Raw genomic sequence first — 27,714 nt, 5'->3', positions numbered from 1 at the left:
TATTCAATTAGCAAAATAATATTAGACTTCAATGTATTCGAAAAAAAATTTAGTGTCGAGAGTCCTGTCAAAGATAAAATATAAAATACACTTAGCTTACAACCGCGAACAATTCAAACTAATCGGACATTACGAATGATTACGAACCATTAGGAACGTAAGGTCTTCACGTCACGACTTCAGGATGTGCAATATATTATCTTCTTATTTATAGTATCATGAATATATTATCGATGTTTAATCGTCCATCGGAAGATTCAAACAATATTCATTTACAAGGAGTAGGTAACGTAATACGATTGTTAAATTAACTGCAGTGGTTATCTGCATTAGTCGCTTATTGCTTATTATTCCATCGTTCAGTACTCCGCTCTCTATATTTTAACTGTTAAATATGTTCCAAATGTACCTACTCGTTACGATAATAACAGTATATTTTTTTTTTTTTATTAGAAAAATATGTCGCATCCACCAAAAGGTTATTAGCGACGGAACAAAATATAAATAACAAAATTAAACAATTACAGATTGTACAAAATGTTTCTGGATCTGAGATAATTAACTATATTATTGTCACAGGAACAGTTTTGACCTAGAGCCTGTGGTAGAGCGTTTGGGATCTTGTAGCGCTGTCTTTCTTGGTCATATTTACTACATATTGTTAAAAAGTGTTCGACTGTTAATCGGACGTTACACTGATCACATATAGGTGGATTTTTCTTTGTGAATAGGTAAGAGTGCGTTAATCTTATATGACCTAGACGTAAACAAACGCGTAACCACAATTTGTTCTCGTCTATTGCGTGACGACGGGAGCCACTGAGACACATTATTTTTAATTTTATTTAGCTTGGAATTAGTTTGAAACCACTCATTTCGCCACAAAAACAACACTTTATTTTTAAAATAAGATTTTAAGTCACTGGAAACACACTTGTCTATCGGCTCTGAAAAATCACTTAAAATTGCCTCTCGTGCGGTCCTGTCACCTTCTTCATTTCCTATTATTCCGACGTGTGAGGGAACCCATAAAAATTGGACGCTTCTTCCATGTTCATGAGCTTGGGAAAGCTGGTATTGTAGCAACTTTTCAACTTTTCAAAAGGATGTTTCGGAAAAATATGTATTAATGAGTTTAGAGAGCTAAGGGAATCTGTTATGATCAGGGCTTTTGTGAGTGTAAACTCGTTAAGAAGTTTCACAGCGCGGTATATGGCGTAGAGCTCAGCTGAATATGTGTTACATGCTGGGGGTAAACAAGTGAAATGTTTTGAATTGTACAACTGATTGGTCTTTAAGTTTGTCTCCTGTAGACAAATAATATCTGGAGAATATTCAGATAAAAGAAGCTGTAGCATAGGGAGACGATGGAAAAATCTATCAATGTTCCATTGAAGTATCGCGTTGAATGTTGTTAACAGATTCGGAGTTAGATGATACTGAACAATTGTCTACAGAAGAGTCACTGTCTAAGTCAGAAATCTCATTCCCTAAATAGTTGTGTAGTTTCTTTTGAAGTTTTGTAAACTTGGTTTTTGTAGATCTATCATTTGCATATTGATAGCTGCTTTGTAAAAGATAGAGTAAACCAGCCATATCAGTTGTAAATGTTTTAACGACGCTAATAGTGTCGGGGGAGCCTTGGACATTATCAATAAGTAAAGACAATTGGTGGTAATTTAAAACGAATGGTGGGGTATGATTATCAATAAAATTTTCAAGAGTTACCCGTGTAGATGGGACTTTAGATGAGCGCGGTTTTTTTGGTTTAGATGATTTGGGTTTTGCAAACAGATTTTGTGATGAAATTGCTGAGTCTGAAGGAGGCGTATCGATCTCACCAATACTGCGTTTTATGGAAGAACTTGCGTTTTCGCCAGTGCTATTAGAGTTTTCACTTAGATGCTGTGGCTTTATTACATTTGGAGGTACTGGAGCAAACTCATTGGTAGTGGCAGAAGTCGAGCTTGAGGTTTTATTTGTAAGATTGGTTGAAATGGTTGTTTCAGAAAATTGTGGTGATGTATCAGTTTTATTAGAGTTTTCTGCAGTTGTATCTAATGGAAAAGGTGCTGATAGATTGGAGGGTCTTGCCTCCGAAGTTTGTGAAAACGGTATTGCCGCTGAATGAGGTTGATTGAAAGTGTTGCTATGAGTAGGAGTATTAGTAATTTCTTGGTCGTGAAGATTTGTAGGTGTAGGTGATATGCTCGGATTTGATAATGGATAACTTGATGACTGCTGAGTGTTTGGTACCTTGTGTAATATACTTGTTGGATCTGTTGGATTTGGTACTTCATTGTTTGACTCAATATGAGTTGATTCCGTTACTGAACTGTTATTGCATTGGGATGATATGTGTCCTGTATTTTTGCAAATAAAGCAGGTGAGTGTACCTTGTGACAAAAATATGCGGTGAGGTGTTTGGTCAAAATTTATTAGAATAGAATCTGGAATTGCTGATGTTATAGGGCTTACATAAACTTGCCTCCGAAAACTCAGTATGTGACTATATTCGGGAAGAGTGGAGCTAATTTTCAGAAATGTTATTGGGGAAATAAGCTTTAAACCGATATTCTGTAATTCTTCAACTAATACTTGATGAGGAATTGACGGGCATACACCAGACAAGACTAGTCTTTCTGCTGGAGAGACAAGTCTCCGTGCTGTTACAACTTCGCCGAGTACTTTTATAGAGCCATGTTGTGTCATGAAATTATCTACTACGGTTTTGTTTGCTAAATACATGCAGATTCTATTATGAGATAATCTAGATGAAAATATAATATTTTTTGGGTTGATGATTGTGCCCAAAGGAATTAAATAATCCTGCAGTTTAGCATTATCGATACAACTAAATACAATTGCTTGGGTCTTACTCGGAAAAGACTGTGAAGCGGCTGAAGCATAACTGTTTGTGATATTTGAACGTTGATTTACTGGACTGGTTAGATCGGAAGGTGTGTTTACATTGTGTGAAGACATTTTAAGCTGCGGTGGCGAAAGCTTAAGTCCGACTCTGGTAAGTGACAAACCAACCGCATGCTAGCTAACCTCACAAAATGATTGTACGTTGGTGTATTTTTCTTATTTGACGTTTTCTTTTCACAATAATAAACTAATAATTACGTATAGATGACTTACGTAGTAGTATCTAGTAGATAAACACTTTAGTTTTAAAAAACTATTTAATAATACCACTTGTTTTTAGTAAAAACTAGGAGTACAATATCACTACAACTTTACCATAACTTGCCAGGGCCGGTCTCCAACAGTATATTATTAATAGCACTTTGTCAATTTTTCTCTTTTCTCGATTACTAGTCTCTTTATTGCATATAATATAAATGATTGTAATCACTGAATACATAGTTAGTGAAAAAATAAATCCTATTAATTAATTAATAAATAAGTAAAGAAATCAACAAGTTAGGATTTTTAAAAGAATATTCAAAAACTAAAGAAATAGTTACCTCTATTTTGAAGATGAAATTGATACTAACACTCTTAATGTTAAATACATGTCTATAAATTATAATAACTCAAAGCTAATTGAATTTGGGAAGCCGGCAATGAAATCGATACTCTAATGACTACACTCATACCGCCGACACTTTTAATTTTTACATGTCTATAAATTATAATAATATCGCATGTGCTTCGCTGGTGTTGCCACTAGCGGATTACTAATGCAACTTTCGCCGGTAATTTTTAAATTTATAATTTAATTGTTATCGCTTAATATTTATAACGCAAAAAAGTAATTAAATTGTAATCGATTTTTTAAAGATTTTGCTAATCATTTTGTTGTTCTATTGATCAAATATTAATTTCTTACTTCGTACACTTTCACAACTATCGTGTAGATGGCGCTAAGATTAATAGATTAATTTATAATTACATATTACGGAATATTAAAAAAAAACTTAAATTCAGTATTTAAATCGTAAGTATATTTAAGGTAAAAATATATACCACAGCTTTGACCAACTAATATTTTTTTTTCTAATTAATGTTTTTAATTTCAATTTTAAATGAATCAATTTGACATTTATGTCAAATTTCCAGGAAAGGTTGTCACTACTGGCGCTCACGAACTTTTAAATATCCCCTCTACGTACGAGCTCACAGCGTATAGGTATGTAGCTTATTGAATGTGGGAAGCCGGCAGTATTGCCATTTTAAGTCCCTACACCTAATCGAAAAGTAAACGTAGTGTATATATGACGTCATCAAAATAATGTTTTTTTAACCAAAATTATTCAAAGCGGTGTCAAACCCGGAAAACCACAAAAAGCATTTACTATTTTATTTTGAAATAAGCCACAATTTAACTTAGGAATAAAATTTATTGATGTTTCGACTATAAAGTTATTATGTTTATATAAAGTTATTAAGTTTCACAATCTGCCAGTTTCTCATACAAGGTTTCCAATTCTCTAAAATTTTGCGTAACACTAGGCCATACCGGTTTGTTAATATTGTTCTGAAGCTATTTCTTTGTGGCATATTATACAATTTACTATTTTATTGGGAAATAAGTCACAATTTATTTGTTAAGATTAAATTTATTGACGTTTTGATTTCCACTTCCGAGGTCATTATCAAAATACCTCTGAAATATTCGGAAGTATTCGTTATGTAGCGCCATCTAGCCAAGTATAGAGGTAGGTTGTGTAGGCCCATGTAGAGGTAAATCAGAAGATTTAATGTTGCTTAGCTGCCAAAATATATTGCATAGTACCACAAGAGACATCGCAGTAAGAAAAACTAGGTAAAGCCTTAATACAAGCAAGAAATAAAAGGAAAATTGCAAAATTTGACAATAGACGACGCAAATATTGACGTATTAAAACATCTCACACATCTAGGCGTACAAATAACTGAGGACGACAGCTAGAAGAAAGAAATACAGAAAAGGATAATGCTGGTTAACAAAGCATACTTTTCTCTGTCGCAGGATCATGAGAGAACATAAGATACAATAACAGCACCTAGTAGAACGCTCAGTGGAATTATTTGGGACGGCAGCCAGTAGGAAAACCAAGGAAGATATGGATAAACGAAGTGAGAAACGATGCTAAAGAGATATTGAGGGTAGACAACTGGAGAAGAGAAACAAAGGAAAGAGATGTTTAGTGGATGTTGGAGTACGCCAGGGCCTGAATGGGCTGTAGCGCCATAGCAGAGTGAGCATAAATGGGACATGCGGCAACATCCTCAAATATTTAAAGACGGTGACGCTCATTTTTTGTGAACAGTTATTCTTTTTTTACATCTTTTGTTCCCTAGGTCCGAAACGACCCCTCCCATCATCAGCTACGACTGAGCAGCGATACTGAGCCTACTTCCTAGTATTTGTATGGTTTACGGTACAATATTTTATTAACAAATTTTGAGATAAAAATATAAATAAAAATCTGTTTTTATATATCGTTTATTAATTTTTAAACTCCGCAGAATGAATCTTATATTTAAGTATCCATAAGGAAGAATTTCCTGCAGCTGGCTGTATACTATTAATTACAAGTAAATTTAATGAAACATTTTTCTTGGTAAAAGGTATATTTTTCGATTTTACAACAAAACGTTTTCGTTCTCTAAAAAGAGCATCACTAGCGTTACAAGCCTAATATGCTGAACCACCAAAAATACAAAGGTTAAAACCTTTTAAAAGTTGACTAAATGTCATACATGTTTAAATAAATTATGGAATTCAAAGGATGGATATAATCCCTATGGATAAGGCCTTGGGGCAACATATGACTCCCACGTGGTACGTGGGTTATAATTAAGTCATCCCCTTGAGAGAGGTGAAAGGCAACATAATAGGCTTGTAACGCTAGTGCTGCTCTTTTTAGAGAACGAAAACGTTTTGTTGTAAAATCGAAAAAATATACCTTTTACCAAGAAAAAATTTTCATTAAATTTACTTATATTTAAGTAGCATTTTTCTTTCAATTGTTTTCAAAAACCCGAGAAAAATTGTATATTTTTTATGCTGTTTCTGAATAAAGTTAAATTTAAGTATTTATAGTCAAACAGTAATTTTAGTAATTATACATACATGTAATAAAAACAAAAATTATGTTATCGTTAGGCTTAATGTAATATAATAGGTTATATTTATATTATGACAACGTTTCATGTCGAGTTGCAATAATAAAACGCATGCGTAATCCTTGAAATCATCTGAACTGGATTCTGAACGACCGAATTTCAGCGTTAAGCCGAACGTAGTTTAAACTCATCAGTTGAACGTGAATTGAGAATGACGATTTTGACATTAAACTGACGTTCACTAAAAGTTCATGTTAAACTGGGGTTGAATTCGATATGAGAAATCGGCTCTAATAAGATTATTCTCCAGTGTGCAATCTTATATGTATTTTCAAAGAACTTGATCGAGAAAACGACTTCGAACAAATTTCACATTTATATGGTTTCTCTTGAGAGTGCACTCTCATATGTACTATTAAGTCACATTTTTTTGAAAACGACTTATAACAAATATCACAGCGATACGGCCTTTCTCCAGTGTGTGTTATCATATGTCCTTTCAAAGTACCTGCCAATGCAAACGACTGAGAACAAATTTCACATTGATAAGGTTTCTCTGTAGTATGCACTCTCATATGTACTTTCAAAACACTTTTATGGGAAAACGACTTCGAACAAATTTCACATTGATATTGTTTCTCTTGAGAGTGCACTATCATATGTCTTTTTAAGTCATAGGGTTTTAAAAACGACTTAAAACAATTATCACAGCGGTAATTCCGTTCCCCTATGTGCGTTTTGATATGACCTTTCAAAGTACCTGCCGATGAAAACGAGAGCGAACAAATTTCACACAGATAAGGCTTATCACCAGTATGCACTCTCATATGTATTTTGAAACCAGTTGGTTGGGAAAATGACTTAGAACAAATTTCACAGTGATATGGTTTCTCTCCAGTATGCGTTATCGTATGTCTTTTTAAATCACGTTTTTGAGAAAACGATTTAAAACATATTTCACACTGATAAGCCGTTTGTTCTCCATTGTGATTTCTAACATGTGCCTTTAAATAACCATTTTGGGAAAACGATTTAAAACAAATGTCACATCGATATGGCTTATATCCAGTGTGCGTTATCGTATGTCTTTTTAAAATACATTTTTGAGAAAATGATTTAAAACAAATTTCACACTGATAAGCCGTTTGTTCTCTAGTGTGATTTCTAACATGTGCCTTTAAATGACCATTTTTGGAAAACGACTGCGAACAAATTTCACACAGATAACGTTTGTCATCAGTATGAACTCTCACATGTTTTTTCAAAACACTTGGATCGGAATACGATTTCGAACAAATTTCACATTGATATGGCTTCTCTCCAGTGTGTGTTATCGTATGTCTTTTTAGATCACATTTTTGTAAAAACGATTTAAAGCATATTTCACATTTAAACGGTTTTTCTCCAGTGTGTATTCTCTTGTGTGTGTTTAAAATACTCGCACGGAAAAACGACTTCAAACATATTTCACATTGATATGGCTTCTCTTCAGTGCGCGTTATCGTATGTCTTTTTAAACTACCTTTTTCAGAAAACGACTTTGGACATATTTCACACTGATAAGGTTTTTTCGGACTCGTATTTTGCTCTTTATGACACTGATGATCAAAGGTTTTGAATATATCCGTATTTTTCTCCAGACACCCTAAAATAAAAAAGCCAAGTCTTAATTGCTTTATTATATAACAATGTAACAGTTCTGACATGGTACAATTATTAATATATTAAATGCGTTTGTGAGTTCGTGTTTTATCGGCACTGGAATAATGTGTAGTGTAGTAAATGCCCATTGTCCATGCCCATTGTCCATACCCACTAGCTGGCACAGTAAAAATATGGTTCGCTACCCCTTGAAAAATTAGCGGGAAGCAAGATTCTGTTGGACCCTAGCCTGACATTGTTAGGAGATATTATGAGAGTGCAGCATTAGAGATAAAATATACTTAACGGGGGGTATATAGTTTGAAATAGTTAGTTTTTTAAATAAAAGTGCATATTTTCAAGAATACCCTCGGAAAATTTCAAATTGATGGGAGTAAAATTACCAGAGATACATCGTGTTGAATATCCCTCCCTTCGTCTCGCTTTGCCGCGGCTTCGCACCAGCACGCTTCAGCGTAGTGAGAAACGTTAAACAACTGTTCGCTTTCTCTCTTGTAGATTACTTCAGATTCAAAAAACATATTCCATGTGCATCACTTTAAAATTTGGCAGACAAATAAGAAGATGAAAATGCTGAAAATTTTCTCAAAATTGCTTTCTCAAATACGGTGGACATTATAACTAAAAAACTAGGTACTTGACCGATCCACGTAAAATTTTGCATTTTTCTATAGGCATTTCGTAAGGTAACAACGTCGAGATATTTTTCGTTTTGTGCTTATTTTTTGTTAAACAATAATAAAGCTGTTGATTTTCACAAAATTTTTAATAAAAATTTCGTATTTTTGATTTCCGAGTAATACTAAAAATTCAAAAACCATTTAAAATAAAAAAACTCGACGTTGTTACCTCGTGAAACTCATAAGTTAATTAAATCTTTTTGAAATATTTGTTTCGTATGATCCAGTGACGAGTTCCGGTGTCCACCGCAAAATCCATTTAGGTGTCTGTCAAAATTTGGCTTGATTTTTTTTAATATTCTTTGAATTATACTTAATATTTATTTAATTTAAAAATAAAATAATTCTACCATAGCTTCGAAAAAAATTCACAAAAATGTGCTTGATATGTTGATTTCAAACCATACCCCCCCCCCCTTAAAATAAGGTGAGATTTTGGTATACGCTGTGAGCTCGTACGTAGAGGGGATATTTATAAATTCGCGAGCGCCAGTAGTGACAAGTCTGTAAACGTTTACCGGAAATTTGACATAAATGTCAAAGTGATTAATTTAAAATTAAAATTAAAAACATTTATTATAAAAAATATTAGTTGGTCAAAGCTGTGGTATATATTTTTACCTTAAATATACTTACGTTTTAAATACTGAATTTACGTTTTTTTAATGTTCAGTAATATGTAATTATAAATTAATCTATTAATCTTAGCGCCATCTACACGATAATTGTGAAAGTATCCGAAGTAAGAAATTAATATTTCATCAATAGAACGTCAAAATGATTAGCAAAATCTTAAAAAAATCTATTGCAATTTAATTAATTTTTAGCGTTGTAAATATTAAGAGATAACAATTAAATAATAAATTTAAAAATTAACGGTGAAAGTTGAATAGTAATCCGCTAGGAGCGACTCCAGCGAAGCTCAGAGCGTATACCAAGGAAATTGCTTCTATTGGAACTACTTTCTGTAAATACTAGTTCTATGGAGTATGTATCAAAGTTATTAACGTTAATAAAAAATTTAAACAAAATATGTGTTTTTCTAACTTTTTTATTATTTTATTTATTTATATTTAAGACCGCTTACAGACGAACCACTTTTTGAAGTCGAAGTCAGCAATAAAAAGTCGAGCGTTTGTGGTTGTCTGTCGCTACTTGAAGTCGTCATTTAACAACAATGCAAAACTCATTTTCTTTTCATCCGAGTGTTTTCTCGACTGCACTACAACTTCTGTCGTCGGTTGTCGCCGATCCCGACGGCTGACTTCTCAATAATTGTAGCGATTCATTTTTCACACGAAACACCTTTAAAACGCCGGTAGCAGCGACAAAAAGTAAGTACAAGAAGCAGTTTCTTCGTTCGAATTCATAATTAATCTGCTTGTATAAACTATATCTTGTCGCCACTGTTAACTACAAAAAGAAGTTGATCAGAACCACAGCAAACGCCGATAGGTACTAGCGACAGGCCAGCGACTTTTTGCGGTTGGATTCGACTTCAAAAAGTGGTTCTGTCTGTAATCAGCCTAAGGAGTATTTTTCTTCCAGTAATTGATCAAAAACCCGCGAAAAGTTATTAAAAAATTATATTTAGATTATTCTTCAGTGTGCAATCTTATTTGTTTTTTCAAAGAACCTGATCGAGAAAATAACTTAGAACAAATTTCACATTGATATAGCTTCTCACCAGTGTGCGTTATCGTATGTCTTTTTAAATTACATTTTTGAGAAAACGGTTTAAAACAAATTTCACACAATAAGGCCTGGCGCAAATTGAACGCAACCGAGACACAACCTGCGCCGGCGGGACGGGCGACCCGTGCATTTATTTTTCTAACGGACCGCATATTGAACCCAACCGTTGCGCGTTGGCTCTCTGTGTGGCAAGTAGAGACGAGCAAAATCAGTGCGGACTTGTAACGGTTACTTTTGATACCGGTTCTCAGTACAAATACTGATTACAAAATACAGATGTATTTGATCCTTGTGCTGAATTGAGAAGGCAGGCAACTTTAAATTGGTGTTTCCGTACTTGTAACGTTTTAATACCTAACACCTCCCTAGTAGGTACTCGTAGCGGCATGACTTTCGAAAACATCGAATTTGATCTAAAGTTGGAGCATAAAAGATATCTTACACTGAATATTTTATTTATGTATATAATACACATTTAAAATTATTTAGATAATAATCCCTTCGCTACTGATGGACGTGCCCCCGCACGTAGCTTTTCGGTTGCTTTAAACTATACATTGTCATCCAAAAAAGTATACAAAATGTAATGTGAAACAACTTGCCCCCGTCTGCCCCCCCCCTAAAAATGTTTATATGGCCGCCTTAGTAAAAAGGGGATTACGCCATCATTATTTGTGACATCCTATTTCTTTTTAAGGGACCTTATTTAGGCTACTAGTAAGAAAATTTTCAGAATTCATTGTACTTAGGTACCATTCGTATTCATTTCATTTCCTATTTTCTCCCATACTTCGTCTTTCAATTTCGTCCTCATATAGTCCTCGTGGCTGGTATCATAATAATATACAACGGGATAATCCCGAACGAATTCAATTAGCTTCTACATGCCCATCTCATAAACAAAAACAAGTAAAAATAAACAACTGGCAGTGAGTCCGAGTGCCAAGGACCACGAAAACTGCATGCCGATGACAAACCTTCCCATGTGAGACCTACGAGTGCATACACTGATCGTAGGGTGGGTTCAATTTGCGGTATCTCGCTTCTAAAGCCTTGGTTTCCTCGAAAGTGGCACCGACAAACTGCGACCGTAACACTGCGATGAATGACGTCATAAAAAACTGTACCACGCAAAATAATAGCAGTGGTTTCCAAGGATGCGTTGGAAGCCACCGCTTGCTGAATTTACTCATTTCATTGCCGTCACAGTATAAAGAGGGAACCTCTTTCCTCTTTATACTGTGCCGCAGTCAGTGAAGAACCTTGAATTTTTCACCGTAATCTGCCGTCATTCATCTCAGTTTGTCGGTGCCACTTTCGAGGAAACCCAGGCTTAAACGTGCTTCACAAAACTGTCCACGCATTTCGCCGGTGCAGGTTGTGTCTCGCTTAGGTTCAATTTGCGCCAGGGCTAAGCCGTTTGTTTTCCAGTGTGATTTCTAACATGTGCCTTTAAATGACAATTTTTGGCAAAACGATTTAAAACAAATTTCACATTGATAAGGTTTTTCTCGAGTGTGTGTTCTGGTAGGTATGTAATTTCAAAGTAGACTTTACAGCAAACCTCTTAAAACAAATTTCACATTGATATGGATTCTCTCCAGTGTGCATTAATCATTTTTGAGAAAACGATTTAAAACTGTCACACTGATCAGCCGTTTGTTTAGGCGCATCAATAGGTAAAGCACTAAAATCGGCCTTACCTCCGAAAAAAAAAAACGACAAGACGGATTTTAATAATTCTTTTTGCATTCGATTCGTAAATGCGCCAGGAAACTTTGTACCCATAGCCATGAAATAATATTGAAAAACTGTATATTGTGCATATAAAAATGCATTCTTAAAGTTCATCTCAAACAGACAATGAAAAAAATTTAGAACTCGTTAATTATCAGCGGAAATGAGCTCAATTTTGTTACTCGGGGGTTTTTTGGGTCGCTGAAAACGAATATGATGTCGGCACTGATCTCCGGAGTACCTGGTGCTCAAGTTACCTACTGTTCATTACTGTAATCATCACTCGCTCGCTGTTACTAATTTGGGCTCGCTGAAAAAGAAGATGACATTGAAAATTATCCTAGAGCGCCTGATACCTAGGGTAAATACCTACTTTTTACGTCAACTTCTGGAATTTTCGTTATATAATCAGTCAAACCTGTAAACTTGGAAGTTACTGGATTCACAGAAAGTAAATTTCTGAATGTGAATGGTCTTCAAGGTATGTATGTATGTAATACAGATTGAAGTTGATTTTGATGCGAATTCTTTGATTTTGAATTCTAAAAATACAATTAAATGGATAGATACATCGATGTTTATATTTCATTATTTTCTTTTTCTTCTTCTTCGCTTTCCAATGGATTTATTAGACTATCTCTATTAGTACAATTTACTAATACAACCGCACATTGTGCGTTGATGTTAAAATGGCTAATGTAAATTTTTTGCGTTTTTTTTTGTCAATATTAGATTTTAATTATTCTAATTATTTATCAACATCAGAGCTGGGCCGGGTACTGATAAATTGTACTCGGGTACAGAGTACCGGGTACTTTTCATATTTGAGGAACGAGTACAGAGTACATAGCTCAAAAAAAGTACTCAGAGTACAATACTCAAAGTACAATTACCCGAATTTCTCGGGTACTTATTTCGAGTACATTTGAATATAGAACCCGAAAAAAGGTAAGAGGGTAATAAATTATCTCTGCCTCTTTAAACATATTTATTTATGAGTCATGAAAACATAAAATAACGTACAACTTCAACTTAAATAAAAAAAAAGAATTTTAAAAATTGATTATTGATTAATACAGTAAAACCTGTCAGTACCGGCCACTAAAAATGAAGGAACTATTAGCCGATATAGAAAGGTAGCCGGTATTTCCAGTTTTTGTAGTTCACAAATATATAAAAGATTATTTCATTTATAGGAGATTCTGACCAATAAAAAGCTACATAAATCAGAATTAAATTGATAATTTTTGATAATTGCCCGTAGTTAAGTATATTACGTCAGATGCCCTTCGTTGCTACGAAAAAATACATTCAGTGACATTAATGACAATTAATGTTTTAAAAATTATAAAAGTGATGACTTTCAATCGTCAAATATTTATAAAAACTTTGTGTTTAATTGTACTAATTTGTACTTACATAAATAAATTACAATAAAATTTTGGTTTTGAACAGTTTTATTCATAAAATAATCGCAACAAATTGCACTCGAACTCTAAAATTAATATAGAATTTTAGAGCTCTTGTGCAATTACTACTGATAATTGGAACTTTGTTTATTTTGTTAATAAAAGCAAATATAATTCTATAGGTACATAAACGGAAACTACTAAAACTACTTTAATATCCTAATTTAAAACAAAACTATACTACGGAAAAAACAGATTGATGTTAAGCTTTTTTAAAGAATTTTTCAACCCACTTTTATTTTTTTATATCCTTTGATATGAGTTTGTACACCATATTTTTCGGCCAACCGGTGCCGCTTTTGAGGAAACCCAGGCTTAAGCGTGCTTCACAAAATTGTCCACGCATTTCGCCGGTGCAGGTTGTGTCTAGCTTAGGTTCAATTTGCGCCAGGATGAAGCCGTTTGTTTTCCAGTGTGATTTCTAACATGTGCCTTTAAATGACCATTTTTGGGAAAACTCTTAAAACAAATTTCACATTGATACGGATTCTCTCCAGTTTGCGTTATCGTATACGTTTTAAATTATATTTTTGAGAAAACGATTTAAAACTTTCACACTGACCAGCCGTTTGTTTAGGCGAAGCAATAAAGCACTAAAATCGGCTTTACCCCCGAAAAAAAAAACGGCAAGGCGGATCTTAATTATTTTTGCACTCGATTCGTAAATGCGCCAGGAAACTTTGTGGCCCATAGCCATGAGATACCCAATATTGAAAAACTGCATTTGTTCATAAAAAAATGCATTCTTAAAGTGCATCTCAAACAAACAATACAAAAATTTAGAAATCGTCAATTATCGGCGGAAATGAGTTCAATTTTGTTACTCGGGGGTTTTTGGGGTCGTTGAAAACGAATATGACGTCGGCAGTGATATCCGGAGTACCTGGTGCCCAGGGTACCTACTGTTTACCTCGTCTGCTGGAATTTTCGGCAAATTCATTAAAAAATTAGTCAAAAATAATTACTCGGGAATTTTTGGGGTAGCTGAAAACGAATATCACGTCAGTAGTGATCTCCAATAAATACATGGTCGTCATCATTCTCTTTGCCTTATCCCTATGCGGGGTCGGCTTCCCTAATTGCATTTCTCCACACAATTCTATCTTGGGTCATATCAATGTTAATCCCCTTTACCAACATGTCCTGCCTTATTGTCTCCCCTAAGGTCTTCTTTGGTCTTCCTCTCCTACTCCTTCCAGGAATCTGCACTTTAGCTATTCTTCGTATTGGGTGATTAACGTCTCGACGTTGAACATGACCAAACCATCTTAACCTATGCTCTCTCATTTTGGCATCAATTGGTGCCACACCTAGACTTCCCCTAATATACTCATTTCTAATTTTATCCTTCTTTGTCACTCCACTCATCCATCTAAGTATTCTCATACCCGCCACATGCATTCGTTGTTCCTCTTTCTTTTTCACTGCCCAACATTCAGTTCCATACATCATAGCCGGTCTTATGGCTGTTTTATAGAATTTTCCCTTCAGCTTCATTGGATTTTTTCTGTCATACAACACACCACTCGCTTCTTTCCACTTCATCCATCCAGCCCTAATGTTACTGCATGCATCTCCATCTATTTCTCCATTACTCTGTAATACCGATCCTAGGTACTTAAAACTATTGCTTTTCACAATCATTTCACCATCCAAGATACCATTTTATTTGTAGTAGCTCCATCTTTAAATGAACATTCCATATACTCTGTTTTTGTCCTACTAACTTTTAAACCTTTTTCCTCCAGAGCTTGTCTCCACTGTTCCAGTTTTTGTTCTAAGTCTCTTTCACTATTTCCTACTAACACGACATCATCAGCATACATTAAGCACCATGGAATGTTACCCTGTAGTTTCGCTGTTATCTGGTCCAAAACTAATGAGAATAAATACGGACTAAGCAGAGAGCCTTGGTGCAATCCTACTTTCACATGGAATTTATCAGTCTCTCCCACACCTGTCCTAACACTAGTCGTTACTCCCTCATACATATCCCTCACAATCTTTACATATTCACCAGGGACTCCTTTCTTATTGAGTGCCCACCACAGAATCTCTCGAGGAACTCTATCATATGCTTTCTCAAGATCAATGAATACCATATGAGCGTTTGTTTCTTTACTCCTGTATTTTTCCATCAACTGCCTTATAATGAAAATTGCATCTGTTGTTGATCTACCCTGCATAAAGCCAAATTGGTTCTCGGATATTTCGGTCTCTTCACGTATCCGTCTATCAATTACTCTTTCCCATATTTTCATGGTGTGGCTAAGCAGTTTTATAGCCCTGTAGTTTGTACATTGTTGTATATCTCCCTTGTTTTTGTAAACAGGTACCAGTATACTGCTTCTCCATTCGTCTGGCATTTGTCCGACTTCCATAATTCTATTAAATAGACCTGCTGGCCACCTTGTTAGGGTCAATATCATCTGGTCCTACCGCTTTTCCTTTCTTTATTTTTTGAAGCGCTTGAGCCACTTCCTCGTTGGTTATTTTGGTGACCATTGCTGCTACTGTCTCCGTTGACTCTACAGGCTGTCTGTCAAATTCTTCATTTAATAAGCTGTCAAAGTACTTTCTCCATGTCTTTTTGACATCCCTTTCGTGAACTAGTATTTTATTATTTTCATCTCGGATACATCTACTCTGATTAAAATCTTTTGCTTTCTTTGCTCTCTGTTTGGCTATTTTATATATCTTCGTTTCGCCTTCCCTGGTATCAAGTTGATCGTATAGGTTTGAATATGCTTCTGCTTTGGCTTTTGCTACTGCTACTTTCGCTTCCTTTTTCGCCACCATATAGTTTTGAAGATCTGTATCGGATCTGGTTTCTTGCCACTTTTTATATAATTTTCTCTTCTCTTTTATTTTTCCTTGTACTTCGTTTGACTACCACCAAGTCTCTTTATCCTCAAACTTTTTTCCTGACGTTTTCCCAAGTATTTCAATATCAGTCTCTCTAATACTACTGACCATTTTTCTCCAAATTGTATTAGGGCTTCCTTTCATGTTCCAAAATATTTTTTCTACTATTCTTCTCCTAAATAGACCTTCGTTCTCATCTTTCAGCAGCCACCACTTGATTTTTTGTGGTCCTCTCCGATATTTTTGTTTAGTTTCGCATTTTACTTCGATGTCCAGAATAAGCAGCTTATGTTGTTGGCTTACTGTCTCACTAACTATTACCTTGCAGTCCTTGCATTCACGTATGTCTTCTTTCCTTATCATGAAGTAGTCCATTTGGGATTGATGTTGTCCACTTTTGTAGGTAATAAGTTGAGTTTCTCTCTTTTTAAAGAATGTGTTACCAATAAATACATGGTCGTATCTACAATAAATGCAAGGAATACCTGGATGACACACAGTTTGGTTTCCGTAACGGGTTTGGAACGAGAGAGGCACTGTTTGGAATGAACGTACTTGCTCAAAGATGTCCAGATATATCTGTAGACATATACTGTTGTTTTATTGACTTCCAAAAGGTATTTGATCGTGTTAAGCACTCTATATTAATCGAAGCTCTAAAAGACATTGGCTTGGACGGCAGAGATGTTCGAATAATTGCAAATTTATATTGGAATCAAACAACATCAGTTTTAGTAGATGGTGTGGAATCACAGGCTCTTAATATTAAAAGAGGAGTACGGCAGGAATGCCTCTTGTCACCCCTGCTTTTCAACGTTTACTCCGAAAGAATTTTCAGAAAAGCACTTTCTGAAAAACAAGAAGGAATACTTGTAAACGGTGAAGTCATCAATAATTTGCGATATGCGGACGATGCAGTACTCCTAGCTTCTAGTCAAGAAGATCTGCAAACACTACTTGATAGTGTCGTTGAGAGTTGTAGGGAGGCAGGTCTGGATCTGAACATACGGAAAACCAAAATACTCGTAATAAGTAAACAACAGCATATAAAACCGTCTATATATGTAAATAATACCAAACTTGAGCAAGTTGATAAAATCGTTTACCTTGGCCAGCAATTAAATTGTAACGCAGAAAGTCACGGCGAAATTAGATCTAGGATAAATCAGGCTAGAGCGGTTTTTAGAAGGATGTCCAAGGTGTTATGTAACAGAGACCTAAAATTGGCATTGAGGATCCGCCTACTTGGCTGCTACGTGTTCTCGGTCTTACTTTATGGTGTCGAGTCCTAAACTGTGCATAAAATCGATCTAAATCGCCTTGAAGCTTTCGAAATGTGGTGCTATAGAAGAATTTTAAAAGTTTCCTGGGTGGAGAAGATTAGAAACTCCACAATACTAGAACGTCTCAGCAAGACTACTGAGATCATAAAAAGCATCAAGGAGAGAAAGCTGGAGTATTTCGGACATGTAATGAGAGGTCCCAAATATAGGTTGCTACAAAATATCATGCAAGGAAAAATAGCAGGAAAACGCAGTCCAGGACGAAGAAGAACCTCATGGTTGAAGAACGTGCGAGATTGGTATGGTGTTGATACAAGCATGCTATTTAGGGTGGCAGTGAATAAAATTAAGATAGCTATGATGGTAACCAACGTTCTGAAAGGACATGGTACATGAAGAAGAAGAAGTGATCTCCGCAGTACCTACTGTTTATTACTGTAATCATTACTCGGGGGGTTTTTGGGCTCGCTGAAAAAGAAGATGACATTGAAAATTATCTCTAGAGTACCTGATGCCTAAGATACCTATTTTTTAAGTCAACTTCTGGAATTTTCGATATACAATGGAACTTGGTTATAGCGTCATTGAAGGGTCCAGTAAAAAAATGACGCTATATCAGAGTGACGTTATAAAAGAGGTAGAAAAAAATGAAATTTTAACCAGGCAAAATGTTATTACAGCATTATTCGCACTATTTTATTACAGCAGAAAATTTGACTCTTTATGATGGCCCTGACAAATAATAAGAAATCATAAACTGCCAAGGTCACATAACTGTATACAAAAGGATAATGGGCCTTTCTCACATTCTTGGAAGGAGCAATGTTGCAAAGCTGGAAATGCATTGCACTTTATTCTTCATAAAATGAAAAAACAACAACCTACTGTAAAATTTAATGACGCTATAGACGAGAGTTACTTTATTTTTACCGCTAAAACCGGGTTTTTAATAATGTTATCGAATAGTTTTTGGCCGGACCTATTAAAAATTGACGTTACAACCGAGGCCGTAATATCCAAGTTCCACTGTATAATCAGTCAAACCTCTAAACTTGGAAGTTATTGGATTCGCCGAAAATAAATTTCTGAATGTTAATGCTCTTCAAGGTATGTATGTAATACAGATTGAAGTTGATTTTAAATTTTCTTTGATTTTGTATTATAAAAATACCTTTATTTAAAAAAAATCAATTAAATGGGTGGATACATCCGGATACATCGATGTTTATATTTCATTTTATTTTCTTTTTTTTTTCTTCTTCTTCCCTTTCCAATGGATTTATTAGACTATCTCTATTAGTACAATTTACTAATACAGCCACATACTGTGCCTATATGTTAAAATGGCCAGTGTCAATTTTTTGCGTTTTGTTTTGTCAATATTAAATTCTAATTATTCTAATTGTTCATCAAAATTATAAAAAACTCCAGCAGACGAGGTAAGTAATAGGTACCCTGGGCACCAGGTACTCCAGAGATCACTTTCGATGTTATATTCGTCGTCAGTGATCCCAAAAATCCCCGAGTAATGTTTTTTGACTAATTCTTTAATGAATTTGCCGAAAACATCAGAAGATGAGGTAAACAGCAGGTACCCTGGGCACCAGGTACTCCGGAGATTACTTACGACGTCATATTCGTTTTCAGCGGGCCCAAAAATCCCCGAGTAACAAAATTCAACTCATTTCCGCCGATAATTATCGGTGGTATAAATTGACGAGTTCTGAATTTTTTTTTGTTTTTTTTTGAGATGCACTTTAAGAATGCATTTTTTGTATTCACAAATGCAGTTTTTCAATATTATCTCATGGTTATGGGTAGAGCCTGGATTATATGCACTAAAAAATGGTTAAAATATTTATGCAATATGCACTTAAAAAGTAACCAAATATGCCTTTATTATATGCAATATACATTTATATATGCACTTTAGAACAAATATTTTGCAATTTTCAAGGCTTGCAATTTGGTGAAAAATTTAATTATAGTACCTGCAACTTGAGTGTTTATTTATTACTGCATTTAATAATAAAATATAAATGAAAATTCACAAGAATATGTCCTTGTTCCTGCTGTCCAAAGCGTCCATTGATTATGCTAGTTATTGGTCGCAATAAAGAAAAGCCTTCATTTCTGTTTAAAACTTCACTAAATTTATCTCGACTTTTTTCCAATTGTCCCTGATAGATTTATTGTTCTTTCTTTGACAGAATCAACAATGTAAATGTTATTTATCATTTAAAGATAATTTTTGACTCTCTAGTTGTGTAATAGAGTTTACAATTATGTCGAAATTTGATTTTATATAGGACAGTTCATTCTGAACAGAATTCTTACTATTTTTTTACATTTCTGAACAGCAGTTCAACAAGAAGGATCAAAATTTGATATAACATTTTTGATATCAATATAATTATTTGCAAGAAATACGGCACTTATGATTGTCATCGGCAGAACAGTTTAAAACTCCAAAATAATTAAATTCGCCATTTGTCGACCCTTTGCGTCAGTAGTCTCGTCGATATATATCCACAGATATTCATCTCTTATCCTACTTTATAATATCTTTCTTGTCTTTGCAACATATATTAACATATTTCTTGCGAAGAAAGAAATATGTGAATTACAGAAAGTACTTTCATTGTTTATATGTAATCTTCATTCCACTGTTTTCACCAATCCAGCTCCGTTAAAGAGTTGATTTTTGTTTCGCTACTTTCGGTATATTTTTAAAAAGAAATTATTTTTATTTTATAAGCACAATATACACACTCGCAAGTTGATTTGTTAACTGGTAAAAAGTATTTAAAAACGAATTTACTGTACTTAACTCTACCTGTTGGCCCTAGTCTTCTGGGCTCGAGTTATGGGTCACAAAGCTTCCTGGGGCATTTACGAATCGAATGCAAAAAGAATTATTAGGATCCGTCTTGTCGTTTTTTTTTGGAGGTTCAGTGCTTTATTGCCTCAACTAGTTCTCCAGTGTGATTTTTTCTAAGATGTGTCTTTAAATTACAAATTTGGCAAAACGATTTAAAACAAATTTCACATTGATATGGCTTATCTCCAGTGTGTGTCATAGTATGTAATTTCAAAGAAGACTTTAAAGAAAACCTCTTAAGACAAATTTCACACTGATATGGTTTTTCACCAGTATGCACTCTCATATGCAATTTCAAAACACTTGGATCGAAAAATGACTTCGAACAAATTTTACATTGATATGGTTTCTCTTGAGAGTGCATTCTCATATGTCTGTTTAAACTACATTTTTGAGAAAACGATTTAAAACAAATTTCACAGTGATAAGTCGTTTGTTCTTCAGTGTGATTTCTAACATGTGCCTTTAAATGACAATTTTGGGAAAACGATTTAAAACAAATTTCACATTGATATGGCTTCTCTCCAGTGTGCGTTACTGTATGTCTTTCTAAATCACATTTTTTAATAAACGACTTTGAACATATTTCACATTGATATGGCTTATCTCCAGTGTGTGTTATCGTATGTCTTTTTAAATTACGTTTTTCAGAAAACGATTTGAAACAAATTTCACACTGATAAGGCGTTTGTTTTTCAGTGTGATTTCTAACATGTGCCTTTAAATGACCATTTTGGGAAAACGATTTAAAACAAACTTCACATTGATATGGCCTCTCTCCAGTGTGCGTTACCGTATGTCTTTCTAAATCACACTTTTTAGTAAACGACTTTGAACATATTTCACATTGATATGGCTTATCTCCAGTGTGCGTTATCGTATGTCTTTTTAAATTACGTTTTTCAGAAAACGATTTAAAACAAATTTCACACTGATAAGGCGTTTGTTTTTCAGTGTGTTTTCTAACATGTGCCTTTAAATGACCATTTTGGGAAAACGATTTAAAACAAATTTCACATTGATATGGCTTTTCTCCAGTGTGCGTTAACGTATGTCTTTTTAAACTACGTTTTTCAGAAAAGAACTTAAAACAAAGTTCACATTGATAAGATTTTTTCGAAGCCGTATTTTCCTCGTTACGACATGGATGTTCAAATGTTTTGATTGTTTCCGTATTTTTCTCCAGACATCCTAAAATAAAAAAGCAAAGTTTTAATTGCTTAATTATCAATTTAACAGTTCTAGAATGGTGCAATTAATAAACTAAATACGTGTGTGTTTGTGTTTTATTGGCATTGGTTTTCACAACCAACTGGCTAACCAACAGTCAATTTCATAATGATTCTAGATTATTTGCGGCAAGTTAGTTTATCACTAGCTCAGGATGGAACAGAACAACTTAGAACGGGATCCTATAGCATTCACAAGAAATAATATGAGGAAAATATCAATACCATATAATATAAAAGAACTACCCGATATTTTGTTGTTTTTGTGTTTTTGGGTATCCTCGACACCTGGTTTAGTGAGAGGAAACTATGGTGTTCTGGATTTTTGGTAACACAAAAATAGCAATTATTATTGATTTCAGTTAGCCTATTTGTTAAATACTGTCTATTTATGACTGTAGTTTCCCTGATGATGAAAATAAACATTTTTAAAAAGGAACTATTATAAAGACTTTTCTTTGAGATTGCTGCTACCCCAATAGTTCAACCTTGTTTATGAGTTTGTTTGAATTAATGAATTTATTTATTTATACAACTTTATAGTGCCGAATTCTATCTATAACTAATTTAAAGTAGCATCGTCCTCGGTTTATATATGCAATAACGTTATTCTGCAAAGATCCACGCTCATCTCTAGTTGGCGCATACCTACCGTACATTCTGGAACACTCTTTACCCCTCACAACACCGCCACGAAACTTCGATAGCTGATATCCAACACGTCCCGAATTGTGAACCGTCATACGGGGGTCGGTCAAGAGTTCTCTTTCGTTACAATATACTTAATTATTGCGAGATTTTGGTATACCAAGGAAATTGATTTTATTGGAACTACTTCCTGTAAATAGTAGTTCTACAAGAGTAAAAAACCGCTAAACGCCGTAAAAATGAGTGTCGCATACAATATTCTAGCTACAAAAGAGTTGATAAGAGTATTACGTGGCGCGAAAATGTATTTTCATTTTTCATTTTGACGGAAAATAAAATTCTAGTTTTATTTTGAAAGATTTTTCCATAATATTTGCTAAATTTGAACTAAAAGCGCCACCAAAGAGTAACTTTGATACAGTTTGCATTTTGAGGCTCTTTTGTGGCGCGTTTTACTTCAAATTTAGCAAATATTATGGAAAAAATCTTTCAAACTAAAACTAGAATTTTATTTTCCATCAAAATGAAAATACATTTTCGCGCCACGTAATACTCTTATCAGCTCTTTTGTAGCTGATTGTATGCGCCACTCATTTTTACGGCGTTTAGCGGTTATTTACTCTTGTATCAGGAGTTTTTCAAGTTTTGTATAGATTAAATGTACGAAGTTGAGTGTAATGTTTCTCGATTACACCTTAGCGTTATAAATCGTCGCCTTTGTCGCATTCTCTCCCAAATGATCTAGTAGTTACGACCCCAGACTTGTGATAAGACAATCCGAGTTCATATCCCAGCCATCCTAATAATTATGGCCGGCAAATGAACTCGGATTGCACGATCAATCTTAGCGTCGTAACCATAATGGCAGTTTTACATTATGCTATTTTCATGCTAGGCAAGAGCCATGCAAGACAGATCACGCCACTGCGCATGCCCACGCGCTATTTCCATGCAATTCCTGTGCTAGACGAAAAATTAAAACATGTTCTATTTTTCATGCTATTTTGGTGCAAGTTGTTGTCAAAATTCATGTTGCCAACCTAACAAAATTTATTACAGTTACAGACAGTAAAAGAAAAACATAACCTTATCTTTACTTTATCTTTTTTCTGAATTAAGTGGATTAATCTTTTCCAGGAGCTTAAAGAAAGTGCACTCGTCCATTTTAAGAAAGTTTTTAAAAGTTTACAGGTCGCTAGCGTCCAAGAACTCTTGGGTCAACCTCAAATTTCTCAGTCCTGCATTCAACCAAGGTTTGACACAGTATTTTCGAGGTTTTCTGTTCTTTTTACTTGTCATCATTGTTGCTACAACAGCAACATTTAGTAACAACAATGTTTTCTTTACTTCTGTTGACATCCTTTACCTTTGTATTTTTATAAATAGTATAATAATTATATTGTTTATTTAAGTTTACATCAGTATTTATATACAATAAAATAACCTCAAATATTGAAATATTTATTCTGTTGGCAACAATAAAAGTCGTATCTAAAATTGCACAGAAATAGCTCCGATGTAAAAAGGCTGGCTAGGCAAGAGATGTGCCATGCAAGACGGACTTGCATAGCATGGGACTTGCATAGCCTTGATGTAAAGTCCGCTTTACAACTACATAAACCATTTCAGCGATAATGGTTAAATGGATTATACTTTTGAAGCTCGATTACTTCTGAACGTCTTAACCGATTTTGATCATTAAACATAAGTTTGAAACGTATTGACAAGTAGTATCTGATGCATCCAAGGTCAAGTATGATAACTGAACGTATTACAGGAATTTATTGAACTTTAAAAAACCGTTTTCCCCATAAGAAATAGATTTGATCATACTTATGAAGCCTATAACTTAAAAAATCGAATTTTCCCAGATATGAGGTATACACGGTTAGATGCGTCTAGAGTCCTTCTACAAACTCTCAGTTATTAGCGTAATTCGTAGGTTGAAATTTTGAGTAATTGTCAAAAAAACAAAATTTTCTAAGTTTGGTTTTTCAGTTTTTTGGCTATAATGAGTCGTGTGTATGTTTGATCCTAACCGTTTAAGCACCATTTGAAAGCTTGACTTAACGCTATTGATTGGGTATATTTGCGGCATTCCTGTCTCTCCTTGAACCTAAGATATATACGCCCAAAAAATATGCCATTTTGTATCTATCTAGCCCTATAGCTGGCTTATGGGTGATCAAAAGTCACAAATTACACTAGTTCTGAATCGGCCCTGACCCTCTCTTGAAACACAGAAAAAAATTCAGATCTGTGTAACTTTTCCACACACATACATACATACATACCCACAAACATTTTCCCCTTTTTAAATAAAAATTGAGTCATACTTCTGAGCTCGGTAACTTTTGAGTGGTATAACCGATGTTCAAAATTAGACATGCGTTGGAAAGGTAATGATTAGTGCTATCAGAAGCCCGCAAAGGTCGGACTTAAATTTTTGGGAGTTTTGGGAACGAGAACAAAAAACAGACCCTAAATTGGAAAAGACGTAAAATCCACACCCTTAGACCAAAATGGAAAGTTGACATATGGATAGGCGAGTCTTTTTCTAAACTTTAAGATAGGATTTGGCCCAATTTTCAATTCAGGCAGTTTTAGAAAATCGAAAATTTCGTGTATATATATAGTGTCGCATGTAGGGGTATTGTATTGTGCGCCACTGGCGAGAACTGCCGTTCTCTTGTAATGGAGTATGTATCAAATTTATTAACTTTAATAAAAAAAAATTAAACAAAATATCTGCTTTTTTATTATTTTATTTATTTATATTTAATGCGTAATTAAATATTAGGTACTCCTTAAATTTATCTTGCTTCTAAAAGTTATTAAAAAAAGTATTTACGTTAATAAGATTATTTTTAAATCACATTTTTGAGAACACGATTTAAAACAAAATTTCACACTGATAAGCCGTTTGTTCTCTAGTGTGATTTCTAAAGACGCAATTCCATTGAGGCAACATAAGGCATGCGTCATTGTCGCATGCTACACAAAGTCATTCCATTCAAGAGACAGAAAGCGACACGAATCAAGTCGCCTTCCCGCATGCCACATGTTGACTGTTCTTGTGGGACGTGGGACGCATGCATCACCGTTCGGCAAATTTCAACGTGTTGAACAGTGTCGCCGCTATCCAGCAGACAACGGATCGGTGCGGCTTTTATCGTGCGACATGGAGTTGAATATTGAAAAAACAATGATATTTTTATTGAAGACTCCCATAACTAACCTGAGTTATGGAATAAGAAAATTTGTTTTTTATAAAGACAATAAGATAAAGATTAATAAGTTGAAGAATTTATCAGATAAATAAGAATCTATTTAAATGATATAAAAAAGAAAATCAATAATTTACGTTGTGAATTTCACCGTGAGAGGAAAAAACTGAAATTAAAGAGCAGTTCGTCTTCTATTAAAAAAAAAAGAGAAAAGGTTTGCATTCAAATATTGTTGGGGGCGAGTAGCCTCAACTTAAGATGGTGGGTCTTTGAACCCAACCATGATTAATTAATGTATTTTTGTGAAAGCCCCATGTGCTGTTCTGATGTTTTTAACCTTTTTACAACTTAATAAATTCAAAATTCAACCTCCGACCAAGCTTGCAAAAAACAACATAAGGAATTTTTTCAAAATTTTTTAACACAAAAAATGGGATCCCTTTGATAAAAGTGGTACTCATTTGACCATAGCTCTGAAGATGGCTTTGTAAGCCGAAAGTGTTGCCAGATGACGCTAGTCACCTAATCCATTCACGTCAGTTGCAACGTGGGGATAAGCTTCCAAGGTTGATCACTCGGAGTATGGAGCAGCAGGACTACGCCTCTCCGATGATGCCTCTCAGAGTGCTGGACTGCGCTCCATATTCTAAGTGAAAAATAAGATTGTTTTGCCTTCGCATTGCAATTGAATAAAAATGATATTCATTTTTAAATTTTACACAGTTCAAAAATACTTTTCATTTCCCAATCATTCAAATACATAAGGGACTCACACGTGGTGGTATGACTCTCAAAAGTTGGTATCATCTTTTTTTATTTTTGGTCACACTTTCTCAAGTACTCAAAATCGTCTTAACTCATTCGTGTGAAATTTCGAAATAAAGTTTCATCGTCTGCAATCAATTTTATATAGAAATTATTATGCGTCTCGTGACTATCAACATAGTCCTCTTTTCCACCACCGTGGTTTACTTCTTTTTTGTTTACCATTCAAAGCAATTACAAATATGATGCTGCCGCGACTGCTGGCAAAGACATAGCATACTAAACTGAAGTCGCCTGAATGGCATCATATCTAGACGCATATTACAAGCTCATGCGACAAGGCGCATGGGATATAAGGAGGCAAATGCCGCATGCGACCTTTTAAAATGTGTGGCTCAAAGTCGCAAACCCTGAAGCTGGCGACAAGTGGATACGTGTATCTTGCCTCATGTCGTTCAGTGTTGCCTCATTGGAATTGCGCCTTTAAATAACCATTTTGGAAAAACGATTTAAAACAGATTTCACATTGATAAGGTTTTTCTCGCCGCACGGAATCTTATTCGAAGGAAATGATTGGTGAATACCAATGTGGTTTCAGGCCAAAGAGGTCAACTGTAAACCAAATACATATTATGTTAAGAGGTATACTGGTATACATGAAAAATGAATATAACATAGCAATGTTGAATATAACATACCAATGTTGAATATAACATACCAATTTACAATTTGTATATCGATTTCAAACGGGTGTTTGATGGTGTAGATAGACAGAAGATGTTAAAGCAACTATCTATGTTAGGGATACCCAATAAGTTAATGGTTAAACTTATACAAATGAAATCCATAAGGCAAAATTTCCTGTAGCTGGCTGTATACCATTAATTACAAAAATTGAAGTAAAAAATCTTCTGTGTAAAAGGTATATTTATTTAAAACAGTAATAAATATACATTAAAAAACAGAACGTTTTCGGTCTAAAGAGAGCATCATCAGTGTTCTAAGCCTAAAATAAGTACAACCATAATTAGTGAAGACAAGAGTAAAAAATTTAAAGGTTGACCAAGATAAAAAATTAGGTTATACTTACAAGCTCTACATGCTAAGCCACCAAAAATACATGGGTTAAAACCCTTGAAATGCCGACCAAAAGTCTTACATTGGCGTATTATATATTAAACCCTGGCGATGGGTGAAATTTAAACAAGATATACCTCAAAGCATCATATGACTATACCATGTGTATGTGGGTGGTTGAGTTGATTTCTCTGTCTTCACAAAGAGAAGGGTAAAAGCCACCTAATTACAGGTGACAGGTATGAAAGTGTTTCTGACTGATGACAGTACGAGACAGACGGTCCAACATGAAGTTTTGTGAACTGATATGTAGTTAGGTACACTAGCCAATAGTTTTAAAAATTTATTTGTGGTAAAATTCGATAATAACAACAAACATCGTGTGCTGGGATTACAAGTATTCACTATTAAGATAACAAGAATAATATACGGAGTG

The 27,714-nt window shown here is 34.5% G+C and overlaps 1 protein-coding gene across 4 annotated transcripts in view; it reads right to left on the bottom strand.

The window, feature by feature from the left end:
* The window catches only part of LOC126880596 (zinc finger protein OZF-like), a 139,415-nt gene that overhangs the window by 72,527 nt on the left and 39,174 nt on the right, over positions 1–27,714 (bottom strand). The window contains exon 2 of one of the 4 annotated variants that reach the window (XM_050644563.1): positions 7,583–7,705. The exons of 2 other annotated variants lie outside the window; for them this stretch is intronic. In XM_050644563.1, the coding sequence (XP_050500520.1) occupies positions 7,583–7,705 (123 nt within the window). Of the gene's footprint in view, positions 1–7,582; positions 7,706–12,808; positions 21,524–27,714 lie in introns of those variants that run through there. One more of the 4 variants, XM_050644566.1, reaches the window with a different exon arrangement.

The sequence above is a fragment of the Diabrotica virgifera genome, chromosome 2 (assembly GCF_917563875.1).
Source record: "Diabrotica virgifera virgifera chromosome 2, PGI_DIABVI_V3a".
Taxonomy (NCBI): Eukaryota; Metazoa; Arthropoda; class Insecta; order Coleoptera; family Chrysomelidae; genus Diabrotica; species Diabrotica virgifera.
The sequence above is the reverse complement of the archived record's forward strand: the minus strand, read 5'-3'. Positions and strand labels throughout refer to the sequence as shown.